General features: G+C 32.1%; 1 protein-coding gene across 1 annotated transcript in view; it reads right to left on the bottom strand.

Annotated features, from left to right (window-relative positions):
• Window positions 1-14,645, bottom strand: part of LOC111627933 (menin-like) — a 69,876-nt gene extending 55,231 nt beyond the window's left edge. Inside the window, exon 1 of the mRNA XM_023371624.1 lies at window positions 14,059-14,645. Within this exon, the coding sequence (XP_023227392.1) occupies window positions 14,059-14,536 (478 nt within the window). The 5' untranslated portion in view covers window positions 14,537-14,645. The remainder of the gene's footprint in view (window positions 1-14,058) is intronic.
• Between the last annotated feature and the right edge of the window lie 904 nt (window positions 14,646-15,549).

Here is a 15,549-nt window from a genome sequence, read left to right on the forward strand (position 1 = left end):
AGACAGAACGACAGTGCCAAAATTGGTTTACAAAATTTCGTTTTTACAATTTCAATATTGAAGATGCACCACATTCTGGATGGCCAGTTGGTGCCAATGAAAACAAAATAAAGCTACTGATTGAAGCAAACTGCCAAATAACAACATGTGAAATCAGTAAGAGATTAAATTTGTCGAATTGAACCATTTATGATTACTTAAAAAGAAATTGATTTCGTTTCAAAGCTCGATATATGGGTTCCACATGTTCTTAAAGAGAGATGCTCTCTTTGGTGGGATTTTAAGGAAATTTTTTTTTTGAGCTTTTACCAGACAATTTAACAATTGATTCAAAAGTATATTGCCATTGAGTAAACAAATTGAATAATATCATCAAACATAAAAGGCCAGAAATGATCAACAAAAAGGCTGTAGTGTTTTACCACGATAATGCCAAATTTCACACAAGTTTGGTAACTTGTCAGAAACTGTTACAGCTTAGATGGGATGTGCTATCATACCAACCATATTTGCCAGATCAGGCACCCTCAGATTATTACTTGTTCTAATGTCAAAAATCACTTGGATCAGTTTTTTGTAAGCAACAATCAAAACTTTTATGAATGTGAAATCATGCTACTACCAGAAATGATGACAACAGGTATTTGACCAAAATGGTTGATATATAATTCAATAAAATATTATAAAAATATTACTTTCCATACAACCCAATATTAAGCAGTGTTATTGGTGTATGTGTCAATGTCTAGAAACTTCCTCACAATGTGACATGTACATTGCCATGTATATGTTTTTATTAAGGTTTAATGTTTTTAGAATTTTTGTAGTGTGTATGTTATAACACCAGTAGAAAGGAGGACAACAGGTACACCAATTCTTTATATCTGTCTTATTTCTTGAGCAAGGGAATGTACAGTACTTGTTGAGTTTTTCAGTGTGGGCATTTTTATTTTATGAATGGTTGGAACAGAAATGTCTATTGTATAAGCAATCTTACTGCATTTGTCAATGAGAGTGATGTCAGGCCTATTGTGATGAATTGTTTTAACTCTGATTATAGCTCCGTCATAGTATATTTTGTGTATCATTTTCTAATACTCCCTATGGAGTATATTTTTTGTATAGTTCTTGGATGTCTAATAATTTGTGTTTATTGGCAAGCTCTTGATGTATTATATTTGCTACTTGATTATGCCTATGTAAATAGTCTATTTGTGCTAAGAGCTTGCAACTGGAAGTTATATGTTGTATTGTTTCTGACAGAATGGCAGTTTCTGCAAGAGTCATTTGTGAGTGATGTATCCTTCAGGATGTGTTTTCTGTAGTTTTTAGTGTATATGACCTGATCTTGAATGGCAACCATAAACCCCTGTCTTTCCAAACAAGCAGATCTTAGTCAGCCAGTAGTTTGATGCAGTTTTGTCAACATAATCCTGAGCTAGGTCATAGGCATGCCTGCCATAAAGTGCATTTTGGCCCTTGACTACTTAAGGGTGTCAATGTTATTTATGTCCAGGTGCTCAGAGTGTAAGTTTAAAGATTTAAAGGTGAGTAGTTATTGTCTGCCAGAGTTATAGTTTTATGTAATCTTGATGTTCCTTGTTTTTTGTGAAAAAAATCCCAGTGTCTGAATTTGTTTGTAATGCAGGTTCCCTATATTAATCAGGACATGGCTATCTTCTTTACAAGGAAGAGTTAGTCTTTCTACAAATAAATTTGGATGATATTGTTTATGCTTAGTAAATGTTGTTCTCATTTTCCTTTGGAGGTGCTAGAGATCTGTGCATGTCCAGTTTATAACTCCAAAAGAATAAGTGAGTACAGGGACAACATATGTATTAATAGCTTTAATAGTATGTTTTGCATTTAATTGTGTTCTTAGTACTGTGTGTAATCTGTTCTGGTATTCGAGTGTTAATCTTTGTTTTATCTGTACATGTTCTGTAAGTTTGGCCTGTTGAAATCCTAAATATTTGTAAAACTTGCCCTCTTCCATGGATTCAATATCATCTCCACTTCTTAGTACAAAGTCTCTTTTAAAAATCTTCAAACACCAGATTAATATAAAAATAATACCTCATCAAACCTTTAACCGGTATTAAATTTGATTAAGATTAGATGCAAACGTTTTCGGATCCTTCCCTGGGTCCTTTCTCAAGCACAGATTCTTCTTTAAAATTCGTTAAAAAGACCAGTAGAACGAACTTCTTTTGAATGCGACGTTCGAAAAAATATAAATCCTTCAGAACTACATTTCAAAAGTCAAACTAACGTGCATCACGTGCATTCCAGTATTCCGTAAACAACATTCGTTACGTAATGCCCGGTATTCTTAAAATGGTTTTAATGGATGTGTTACATTAATGAAAAATAAAAATAAAAGATCATATCCACGGGAATGATGTTTTAATATCCAATTTACTATAAATAATTATGTACGTGTATCTTCCTTCTGGAGTAGGGCCTGCCATGGGACAGGGTAATTTCATCCCTCGAGTTAATAGGTGCCGAAGTGTAGTATGCTTTGCACATTTCCATTTGTTCCAACCACTTGAGGTGGTCTATAAAGGATGTGGTAATGAGGAGTTTGGCGTTGTCGAAGTTTACCGAAATCTCTGGGTCAGACGCATATATTGATAACGATGTAGAACCTCTGTTGTGGAGGATGTCCCGTTGGTGTTCAGCCCATCAGACACCAATAGCACGTTTAGTGGAGCCAATGTAGACCAGTTCCCTTTCAAATCTATGGTCTGTTAGGGGGATAGCGTATACCCCTGGTAGTTTATCCTCGTTAGGTTTATCTTTTTCATTGCGCNATGAAAAAGATAAACCTAACGAGGATAAACTACCAGGGGTATACGCTATCCCCCTAACAGACCATAGATTTGAAAGGGAACTGGTCTACATTGGCTCCACTAAACGTGCTATTGGTGTCTGATGGGCTGAACACCAACGGGACATCCTCCACAACAGAGGTTCTACATCGTTATCAATATATGCGTCTGACCCAGAGATTTCGGTAAACTTCGACAACGCCAAACTCCTCATTACCACATCCTTTATAGACCACCTCAAGTGGTTGGAACAAATGGAAATGTGCAAAGCATACTACACTTCAGCACCTATTAACTCGAGGGATGAAATTACCCTGTCCCTAGCATGGCAGGCCCTACTCCAGAAGGAAGATACACGTACATAATTATTTATAGTAAATTGGATATTAAAACATCATTCCCGTGGATATGATCTTTTATTTTTATTTTTCGTTAATGTAACACATCCATTAAAACCATTTTAAGAATACCGGGCATTACGTAACGAATGTTGTTTACGGAATACTGGAATGCATGTGATGCACATTAGTTTGACTTTTGAAATGTTGTTCTGAAGGATTTATATTTTTTCGAACGTCGCATTCAAAAGAAGTTCGTTCTACTGGTCTTTTTAACGAATTTTAAAGAAGAATCTGTGCTTGAGAAAGGACCCAGGGAAAGATCCGAAAACGTTTGCATCTAATCTTAATCAAATTTAATACTGGTTAAAGGTTTGATGAGGTATTATTTTTAAAGTCTCTTTTCTTCGGAACTCCTTTTTCAATGTGGAATGTTTTCATTTGTCTAGACCAAACTCCATTTGTATATCATTTGGATATGTGTTTGTAGTTTGTAAGAGATGATGAAGTTGATTCTGTGTAGATGCATAAAGTGTGATATTGTCCACGTACAAGGTGTGATAATGTGAACTTTGTTGTTTTGTTGTGTCCGATATTTTAACCATATTGTGTTTGGTTTAATGTGTTAGATAAATGTTTAAGTGTAAAACAGAATCAAAGAGGAATCAAGGAATCTTTGGAAATTCCTTGCTTGATGTATATTTCATTTGTTTTTATGCGAGTGCTATGGAGGTTAAGGTTATTGTTGTTTTCCAGTGAAGCATGGTAAAAACAAGGAAACTAATGAATTTTGTAGATGCAAAATGTGTGCAGCAGCCAAGTGTGTAGGACACTGTTGAATGCTTTACTGTAATCAATGTATGCCATGTGTATGTTTCTGTGTTGCTTATTAACTTGCCTTAGGATAACAGTCAATGAGTTGTAGTTCTCTGCAACCTTTGGGATTTCTACAGCAACCTTTTTGTTGTTCTGTAAAAAATGTCATGTTCATCAATATAATTGTATATTTTGTTTGCAATGCAAGAGGTAAGAATCTTGTAAATTGTTGGAAGACATGTAACTGGTCTATACTATGCAGAGTTTTTGGTATTATTGTTTTTTAGTTTCATGTAAGTCAGTGTTTCTCAATGGGGGCGATATTGCCCCCATGTGGGCGATTTTCCATGTTGAGGGGGCGATTAGTGACAATTTATATTTTGAGGGGGGCAAAAAACACTTTTCTGGGCGATATAGTAAAACATTATATTAAGAATAATTAGATATTTTATTATTGTACAATAATTAAACAAATAACATTACACTAGTCACTAGTCTATTCAATGCAGTATGAATTTGGCATTAGCCTTGGTCCTCTGCCTCGGAATTTTGAAGTGAAGGGGGCGATGGTTCATTACAGGTTGAGAAACACTGATGTAAGTGATGCTCTGCATGAGAAAATTTGGCATGTCTTGTGGATTGCATATGATATGAGTTAAATGTTTAGCTAGTTCCTGGTTCAGAGATGTGAATTTTTCATACCAGAAATTGTGAATGTTGTCTATACCAAGTGTTGTCCAGTTATGTGCTTTCTGCATTGTGCAATGGATATCTTGTGTATTTATAACATAATGCATACTAGGTGTGTCCTGCATGTCTTTACTTTCCTCTTCAATCCAATCTGCATCAGCACTGTGCTTCACAGCAGTAGACCAAAGAGAAAACCAATAATTTGTAAGTTGTTCTTCAGATTGCATGCCATTGTATTAGGAATCAGTAGTGGATTTGGTATTAATTTGCCTGTAGATGAGTTTTTCATTGTTTGTGAGTAATTTATTTTGTTGTTTCTGTACAGAACAAATTTTTTATTGTTTGAGTCATAGTGCTTTGGCTACAATTTTTGTTTGTGTGTCAACATATTCTGTGATATGGACATTGTGTTTAATTAAAATGCCTCAATGTCCTTTTCTTACTAAATTATAAATTTTAATCTATAAACATGCATTCACTATTAGCAGGACAAGCCAGTATAATAAGTCCTGATTATAGTGAATGCATATTTATAGACAAAAATTTATAATTTGGACATTGTGTTGTTTATTCTTTGTGTGTGTTTTAATTTTCTTTATAAATTTTTTAGTTGTTTCATTAATTTAGGTGTTGTTTTCTTATTAGTATATTGTGTCAGCCTGCCTAGCTGCTGTCTAATATTGTTTATTTGTGTTTCTATTCTTCTTTGCCAGGTAGGCTTCTGAAGTGTTTTTGTATTATGAACTTTTTTCTAACTGCACTTAAATAATACATAAACCATGACACAAAAACCTTTAAAAATGCAGAATAGAAATCAAAATCATTCAATTTTTCTGTTCCTGAGGAAAGTCATTCAAACTGGCTGAAAACATTTGGAAAAGTGAATAAAAAGGCTGCATTTTTAAAAGTTTGTGTGTCAAGGTTTGTGAAGTGTTTTTTGATTTGTGAGCTTCTGTCTGTGGATGCAGTTTTAGTCCACAGTAGGTCACTACTGTGACTACACCAGCATAGACTAGTGCAATGGTCAGCAACCAGTGGTCCGCGAGAAAATTTGGATGGTCCTTGGAGAAATTTGAACATTGATCAACTGAAGGTTACATGATTGTGAGTGCAATTGTCGTCCTTCGTGGAAAAGCGCAAAAAATCCATAAACTTGTTTCAAACAAGCAGCAATGAACTTTAGGCTTGCATTAATTTGTTATAATTAAACATGTGAGTTTCATATTAATATAGTAAAATTGAACTTTTATGATCATTATTCTACAAATTTTGTATCGTTTAAAAAAATTCATGATAATGGTCCGCGGGATTCAAAATTGTGACTTTAGTGGTCTGTGAGACAAGAAAGGTTGCCGACCGCTGGACTAGTGTATGGATATCTGAGTGTAGAAATAGAATGAGTGCAATCTGATAATATGCAAGTGTTCACATAGCATAGAATTTTCCCTACTAGTTTAGAAGTGTTGATTTTGGGAAGGCATGGCCGTGCAGGGTCAATGCCTGCAAATTTAATGAGTGCTTCTTGGAAAAAAAAAAGTATAAATTACACCCGAATCTATTTCAGGCAATGAAAAAGGGTTGAGGTTGTTAGCACCAGTGAAAATAGTGGTCGTAGGAACAGTATTGTCAATGCATGTATCTTGTTGATTCTGATGGATTATGTGATTTGTTGTTCATGTTGGAAGTACTTGTTTGTTGATGTAATCTTTCTGTAATTTGTTGTTTGATATTATGAATAAAACACACCTTTAATAATCCAGCTAATAAAAATTAATAAATTAAAAACGTTTTTCATTTATTAATTTTTATTAGCTGGATTATTAAAGGTGTGTTTTAATCGTAGTATTTTTATCCAGTTAGTTCGTTATATAAGTTGTTTGATATGTTCTAGTATTTTGTTTGTGGTGTAAGGTTATGTATAATTNAAATTAATAAATTAAAAACGTTTTTCATTTATTAATTTTTATTAGCTGGATTATTAAAGGTGTGTTTTAATCGTAGTATTTTTATCCAGTTAGTTCGTTATATAAGTTGTTTGATATGTTCTAGTATTTTGTTTGTGGTGTAAGGTTATGTATAATTGTTTGTTTTTGATCAACAACAACTCTATATAGTGACTGTGGGATGAGGATAATGTTTAGAACAAGTGATGTAACTGCTGTCTTGTATGCTGTCATGTCTGTTTCGAGTTTTGTGATGGTGTAGTAAGTACAGATGATAAACTCATTCATTTTTTATGTTCATTTCATCCAGTGGCATGTTTACCTGCCTGAATGGTCAGTGGCTGGACTGCCTCAGAAACATCAAGGTTCGGCTGGTTTCCCAAAACTGGTATGGCATTGCAGTAGCCATACTTGAGCCAATGCTGCTTTCACCACTGGCAACCAAGGGAGACTGTGACATATGTTTTGAACATGAGCCTCTTCCTAACTCATGAGCACAGACCTCATTAACCTGGGCAACATCTGAGCTAGTATTAGACTTGGATCATATTATCACCTTGGTTGAATATCAACAGATGTAGGTTCAGTCACTCTTGGCTTAATTTCTCCCCCCAGACCTCAGTGGTGTGTGTGACCCTAACAGGAGCAGATGCTCCAAGCCAGCATATCTCTGTGGTTCATCAGAATTACTGAGCTCTCTCACCACAGCAAGGTGGTGACTGGCAAGAGAATTATTATTATATTGGGTTTAGTGGGTTATACTCAGTTGACACCAGTGGCTGTGTACTGTGCCGGATCAGAGTCAAGGCATAGCAACCAAAACAAAACTAAAATTAAATAAATGTGTCAGTGTCTGTATTCAGGAATTTCCTAACAATATGGTATGTATTCAACATAGTGGCCTTCTGTAGTGTGATGTATGTATTTCTATTCAATTGTAATGTTCCCAGGCTTTTGTGTAGTGTGATGTATGTACTTCTATTCAATTGTAATGTTCCCAGGCTTTTGTGTAGTGTGTGTGGTATCACACCTGTACAGGAGAGAATGACAGGTACAATAAGCACTCTGTCCATCCTCCACAGATGCCTTATTTCTTGGGCAAGTTCTGTGTACTTACTGACTTTTTCAGTGCATGTATTTTGTACATTGTGAGTGTTTGGAATGGATATGTCTATAATGTATGTGGTTTTATTGTGTTTGTCAATGAGTGTGATGTCTGGTCTGTTGTGGTAAATTGTTTTATCTGTGATTATGGCTCTGTCGTAGTACATTTTGTGTGCATTGTTTTCCAATACTGTTTGTGGAATATACTTGTATGGTTTATGGATGTCTAATAATTTGTGTTTCTTTGCAAGCTCTTGGTGTATTATATTTGCTACTTAATTATGTCTATGTAAATAATCTGTGTGCGCCAAGAGCTTGCAACCAGAAGTAATGCATTGCATAGTTTCTGGCATGATGTGACATTTTCTGCATGTGTCATTTGTGAGTGTTGTATCTTTGAGTATGTGTTTTCTATAGTTTTTAGTATTTATGATCTGATCCTGTATGGCAATCATGAATCCTTCTGTCTCCACAAAGAGGCATCCCCGATCTAACCAGCTGTTTGACGCAGTTTTGTCAACAAAATCCTGGGCCAGGTCGTAAGGATGCCTGCCATGGAGTGCCTTTTGAGTCCACATTTGCTTGATGGTGTCTATGTTTTTTATATGTTGTGTCATGTCTATATGATATGAGTGTAAATTCAATGGTGTGTTATTTGAGTCTGCTAGAGTTACTGCTTTATATAACTGTGATGTTTATTGTTTTTTGTAAAAAAAACTCTTGCAGTGACTATTTGTTTCTGGAGAAGGTTAACTATGTTGATCAGGCCACGTTCACCATCTTTACATGGAAGTGTTATGAATCCTGAGATGTAGTGTTCTTCTCCAGTGCTGCATAGTGTTTTGGAAGAATGCAATGAGTGATGGATGTATTTTGTACATGTGTAGAATATATAGCACTGCGGAACACTGTCAAATGCTTTTCTGTAATCTATATATGCCATGTGTATGTTTCTATGTTGTTTGTGTGCTTGCCATAGAATGACTGAATCTATGAGTAGCTGTTCTTTGCATCCTGTGATTTCTATGACAACCTTTTTGTTGTTCTGTAAGAATGTTGTGTTCTTCAATATGTTCATATATTTTGTTTGCAATGCAGGATGTCAATAATTTGTAGTGTTGGAAGGCATGTAATTGGTCTGTATTGTGGGGTCTGTGGTATTGTTGTTTTTAGGTTTCATGTAGGTGATGCCCTGAGTAAGAAATTTTGGCATGTCTTGTGGATTGATTATAATGTGTGTTAGGTGTTTGGCTAGTTCCTGATGCAGTGATGTAAACTTTTTGTATCAGAAATTGTGAATGTGAATGTTATTGTGCAAGTTTTTGTTCTCCTCCTCTATCCAGCCTGCATCTGCATTGTGTGTAACAGCAATGGACCAAAGAGAAGACCAATAAGTTGTGAGTTCTTCTTCTGTTGGTATGCCACTGTGCTATGCATCAGTGTTTGTTTCATTGCCAATTTGTCTGTAAAAGAGCTTTTTTCATTTGTAAATAATTTTTTTTTGTTGTTTTCATAGCAAACATGTTTTGTATCATTTGAGTCTACCAGGATAAAGGATGATAATTGCAGTCTTTTTGGAAAGATTTTGCAAAATTCAGCATAAATAATTCTGAAGTTCATTGAAATAAATCATCTCAAACTATGTTACTAAAACATATAAAAACAATCAATTACACAGTCAAACAAATTTTGAATTTTTTTCATAACACAAGATAAACTGTTATGTTACTTCTATGATGTTGATTCCAAATATGGCCATGAAAAAATTCAGTGCACAGTTTTTTTAATTAGACATTTTATTATTTAAAATATAAGAATACATTAATAAAGCACAAATAAATTTTATAAGAATTTACACAAAATGAAAATTATAAATCTAAAAATTTTCAAAGTATTTCTATTTTGAGTTCATAATACATTTCTAAAGAAATTAATTTTAAAAAATATCAAATTTAAAAAATACTTTTTTTAATCTTATGAGTTCATTTTTTTCTTTCGTATGTTGTAATGTCTTTGTTCTATAAAAACCAGTTGTAATCTCTTGTCAATGCAATCTTTGGTATATCTTTATGATCGCAATGAAATTTTTTCCCTTGATTATGAGTAACTACTAGATTCTCAGGAAAAAATCAGATTGCATAGGAAGTGCATCTTCAACAAACTTCTGCAACAAAGTTTTTGGAATTCTAAGAGTTCTTCTACAAGTTGATAGTAGTTGTTCTCCTTATGGTAAAAGATGTAAAAGTTTTCCATGCAGCATGATCTTTTGGACCAAATTTTTGTTCAAATTCATTGCCATTCAACTACTTTCTAATCTGAACCAAGAAAGACATCTTTATGTTTACTATCCCTCAGAATGAGGAATTTTTTCTTCAAGAACATAAATCCATCACCAGACTTAATCCATAACCTTAACAAACTTTGTCACAAGTCCAAGTCCTAGTTTTAAGTGGAATGGGAGAATAACAGGGTCAACTAAAAGCATATATTTTACTTTATTTCTTCCTGGAACAATACTTTCTCTTTTTTGACTTTTTTTTATTTTTGTTGTATGGTGCTTTTCTATAGCTCTGCTGTCCAACAAACAATGAACAGCAGTGCTTACTAACACATATATTTACTAGAAATATTGAAAATATCATGAAAACATGACTTATTGGGCTTTTTAATGACCATATCTGAAATCAACACCCAAAAATCAATAAACTATAGCTTGTTTGATTCGTGTTACTGAAGTCTTATAAACTAATGTTACCTATCATCGTGCATATGAAAGATTGTTTTCATATATTTGCTAAATTGCTTTCATATATTATGTGTTTATCTAGTAATGAATAATATTTAGAATGTAAATTAAAAATTCTGACTTTAATTTAGATTAAAAGAAATGCACAAAATTTTTATAAATCTGAGATATTTTATATAACAAATAAAAATCATAAGTGCCCATTCTATGAATTTCTGGGTCTATAAGTCTTTCTTTTGAATCTATACTATATCTTTACTGCAATAAATTAAAACCAAACTTTCTCAAGTACTGTACAGTAGTTCAAATTCTAAGTATATTGCTGCAGTCTTCTGTACAGTACATATGTATACTGGTTTAGACAGAGAAGCAACAATATCAGTTTATTGATAGCAGAATTACAAATGAGAATTTTAAGCAAAATAAAGTTACTACATCTTTTAAATATATTTGTTTACAATCATAAAATTTATGAAAGAAAAAACTATCTTGCAAGCAAGTATTTTTGAGGATTTACACTTTCAACAAACCAACAAGTGCTAAACAATCAGGTGTTAACTAGTGATGTGCAAACCCATTACTTTTCAATAACTGATACTCAAGCATTCAGTATTCATTGCTAATTACTCAATTATTGGTATCTATCCATTAGATAGTAAAGAGTAGATATTGATACTCATCTGCTGAATATTAGTTGCTTATTATTCAATTACTTATTAAGAGGTAACAAATATTAAATAGTAGAATAGAATCTATGAATGATTTAATTGGAGATTGTAGGAATTTCATCTCGTTGCACTCATAATTTTGTTCTCATTGCACACATTTTGTTCTCATAAGTATTGATAAGCACTTGTTTCAAATGTTTTGTCTGATAAATCAGAGAAATAAAATAAAGCAACTTGTATCAAATTCTTACATATTGAGAGCTAGTAAATCAGTGACTAGTTCTAAAATGTAGTAAATAATTTACATTTTAGAACTGGTCACTGCATTACTACCAAAACTAACTACTTTATAAAAATAAAGATCTTATTTATCAATCAATTTTAATATTGTATGTTATTTGCTTTAAGAATCATATTTTTGAGACAGATAACATCTCATCTTCAGATCAAAGCTTATATTTTTAATTAAATCAGCAGTTTTGAATTCAAACTAAAATAGAATGAGTTAGTTATCGATTCTATTTTAGTTCAAACTGCGCTCAAAAGAGCAAATTTAATTAGAAATAAAAATTTTGATCTGAAGATGAGCTGTTATCTGTCTCAAAAAACATTTAATCTATACTAAAAATGGGTTTCTTAAAATGAACAACATACAAGACTAAGGAAACATTTATGGAGCCATTCATAAGTAAGAGTCATCAATCAACTCTCATACTCTGCATTTTCTTGGATTTGACAGTATTTAAAAGCAAGAATGTATCATTACAATTTGGCATAATCTTGTGGAACAGAAATAACTCACCAACAACTGCCGTAAATCATTGGGTTATAGCCCAATGATTTATGGCAGTTGTTGGTGAGTTATTGCAATGCTTCGGGTTTTGTAGAGATGTTTATATGTAGAACAGAAAATTCCAAATACAGAAAATAGAAATAATTATGTCTTAATTATTTCTATCTTTCTATTTTTTTATTAGTTATATGATTATTCAGCATTTTTAATCTCTTGGCTTGATATTATTTCTGCAATTACAAAATGTGCAGAGAAACTCACAACTGTTATAAATTGATATAAATACAACTGTTCAATAGCACAGATGTTAAACAGTTGCATTTATAAAATTTGTCTCTGCAAATTTTGAACTCTGAAATTATTTTCATTGAATTAATATAAATATTTTTTTTACTTTTTATTGAAAAAAAACTGTAGATCTGTAGAAATTATTTGATGTGTTTATTTTTTCACTTGAAGTTTAAAATTTTAGTCTAATAGTTCTTTGAGAACAAATTATTTTAAAAATTGGAATAAAATATAAATTAGCAAAATAAAATTGAATCATTAAAACATATTTAATGATATATTAAAAAAATACACTAAAAAGAAAAAGTATAAAGGCAAATAGATAAAGTTAGGGTACAAAAACCACCCATTACAAGATATAAGTATATTAAAAATTTATGCAAAACTGCAAATGAAGGAAATATAAATTAGATATAACTGACTTGCACTTTTTAATAAATACAATCAAAAGCAAATAAAAAGTTAAAAAGCAAAAAAGTTAAAACCAAATATTTGTATTCTATCTGGAAAATAATTCAAAACAATTAAACAAACTTAAATGTGATTAAAGTAAAAATTAAAGCATTTAAGAGAAACAGACATAAATATTACATTAATTACTGCTACAAAATGAATACAATTTGTGACATGATATATTAAATGAAATAATGAAGTTTTTTAGAATGAGATTAGAAATAACAACATATAGTCTAGGACTAAGCATTAATGTTTATAAAAAAATTTTGAGATAAAATATTTATTGCATAATAAAATGATTAAGAGATGCAAAGACTCTCATAAAAGTGTTATACATGGCTAGTTAAAATGCAATTTAAAAAGAAAAAGCTACATTATATTAGATTGTGATCTTGTTAATTAAATTTGAATAGCATTTCTTCACATACAATCTTATTTTCTTGTATTAATTTTAATATGACTATTAATATTAATACAAAAAAAAAAAAACAAGTTCAAATAAACAGTGGTTTATTTTTGTAGAATTATCATCGAACAAAATTTATATTAACAATTTCAAGCATATAATAATATTTCTTCATTAGCATTTACTATATTTAAGTACATAACACAAATTAAAAAAAAAATAATCATGCAAATATTTTAGAGATGTCAAAATCCAATCTCAAAACTATTTTATAAAAAAATGCTAATTTAAATCTGTATGTGAATGTAAACAATCCTAGATTTTTTATTTACTGTTGTAAATTTTCAAATTTGTAGAAATGTAATCATACAAACTAATAATGCCAAATACTTACCTAACAAATATTATTATTATTTGAACTGAAAAAAATATCATTTTTCTAAAACTACAAAATTTGACAATATGTTAGGTAATGTAAAACACTTCAAATATAATTTCCTCAACAATTAAAAAAACAATCTTAAGTAATTAAAAATTCAAATTTTCATATATAGAATATTACAATCTATATTCTATTTTGTTAATTACAAACAGCTTATATAGTTTTATTTAACAATTTAGCCTTAATGTACTATTTAATACTGTCAGAAATCTGTTATATACAAATACCAATACAAAAAACCTATTTCAAACTATTGTAATGCTTTAAAAAATTTTTTAAGTATCTTTTGTAAATTAATTTATTAAAGAAAGTTGAATTTCATTTTCAATATATCTTAAAATATATGAAACTTAATTAAAATGCTGGAGTGACTCGTGATTTGAAAATATTACGTAAAAGCACCTAACTGACATTTCAACTGTCACGATGCAAGTTTGTGTTTAATTATAAACGTGTTTATAAAGATTAAAGAAGTTAATAACTTTGTAAAATAACGGAAGAGTGAATTGATTTAAATCCTTTCGAAGTTCTTACCGGTCAAATAACTATACAAGGTCTGTAAGTGTGCTCTGTCCTTATAGTAACTTCTGGTCAGAGAACCCCAAACTACATCGGACACTTTTTTGACCAGTTCTCTTGTGGCAAATCGTCCACTACTCTGACTCTTATACTGACTCAAATCGACGGAACCTTTTATTTGGCTCTGAAACTTTCCATATAGAGCTTCGACGGCCACGAGTTCCACCATCGGGAAAACCGTTTCCAAATGACATTCCATCTCAGATGCTGGCGATGGGACGATTCTATTGCATGTCAACATATTTTCAATGTAGCCAACGACGATAGACAACAAGATTAAATTCGGATCGTCGTTATTTTCTAGCTGTGATCGAAATAACCTTACAACATGGTCAATTGTTTGTAACGGGAAATGACGCTTCGTCGTCTCCCCAAGACCCGCCATCTTGGTTCGCTTAAATTTGCGTGATTGCGTCGTCCACATTTGTGACATTTCATTTCTTTATTTTGCTCACAGACGGAGCCACTATCGTTTTAATTTCTCGTTTGATAAAAGACCGCGGAACGAAAATCGAAACGCGCAATCGAACTTTTAATATTGTTCTAAACAAAATATAAAAGGAAAATTTAATTTCGTATCTCGATTGACTTTTAAATTCGAGCATAAAATCTAATATTTAAAATTTATAAATAGTACGAATGTGTTATAATCAAATATTAATGAAAGACATGAAAATTTTTTCGACGTACTGTACCTTAATTATTTTATCGGTACAATCGTAATGTTTAGGCTGTCCCCTAAGTTAGTCTGCGACTTTGTAGCAGACGCTAGCAAGGGAAGTCACTAGACGCTAGAATTGGCAGAACGATTTAGAAACGTTTCCAATCCGCACATTACAGGCTTCATAAACTATGGGACGAAATAAATATTGAGGTTTTTGCGATTTTATTCAAAAATGTGTAACCATTTTTATAGAAGAATTTGAAACGAACATACCTACTTCAGAAAATTAGAAAGAAAATAAATCACTCAGTTTTTATGCCGGGATTATGTGATATATAGGAGAAGATGGTATTATGGAACCCCATTTTCATCATAGTGAATTGTAAACAAGGTATCATAACTACCAGTGGAGTAGCGTGGGTGTCAGCCGCCCGGGGCGGAGGAAAATTTCGCCGTCCCCTTAAATGACTAAAATTCAGTTTCGTCACAGAATAAGTAATGAAAACTTCTGTGCTCATTTCAATGTCCGAATCCTAGGTGCGACAAAAATATGAAATGAAATGGTTCACATTTTTACAAGATATTATTATTATTTATTGTGAAATTTTGCCGCCCCCTAAAAGTGCCGCCCCTGCAGCCCCCACTACGCTACGCCACTGATAACTACACATATTTTTTGTGTGAAAAATACTGGTAACTATTAAACTAGATGTTCCTAATTCGATTTTTCACTAGTGTAACTAGGGTTGCCACCTGTCCGGGTTTGACCGGGAGACTCCGGG

Source organism: Centruroides sculpturatus, unplaced genomic scaffold (assembly GCF_000671375.1).
Source record: "Centruroides sculpturatus isolate CEXI.00-Female unplaced genomic scaffold, Cexi_2.0 scaffold230, whole genome shotgun sequence".
NCBI lineage: Eukaryota > Metazoa > Arthropoda > Arachnida > Scorpiones > Buthidae > Centruroides > Centruroides sculpturatus.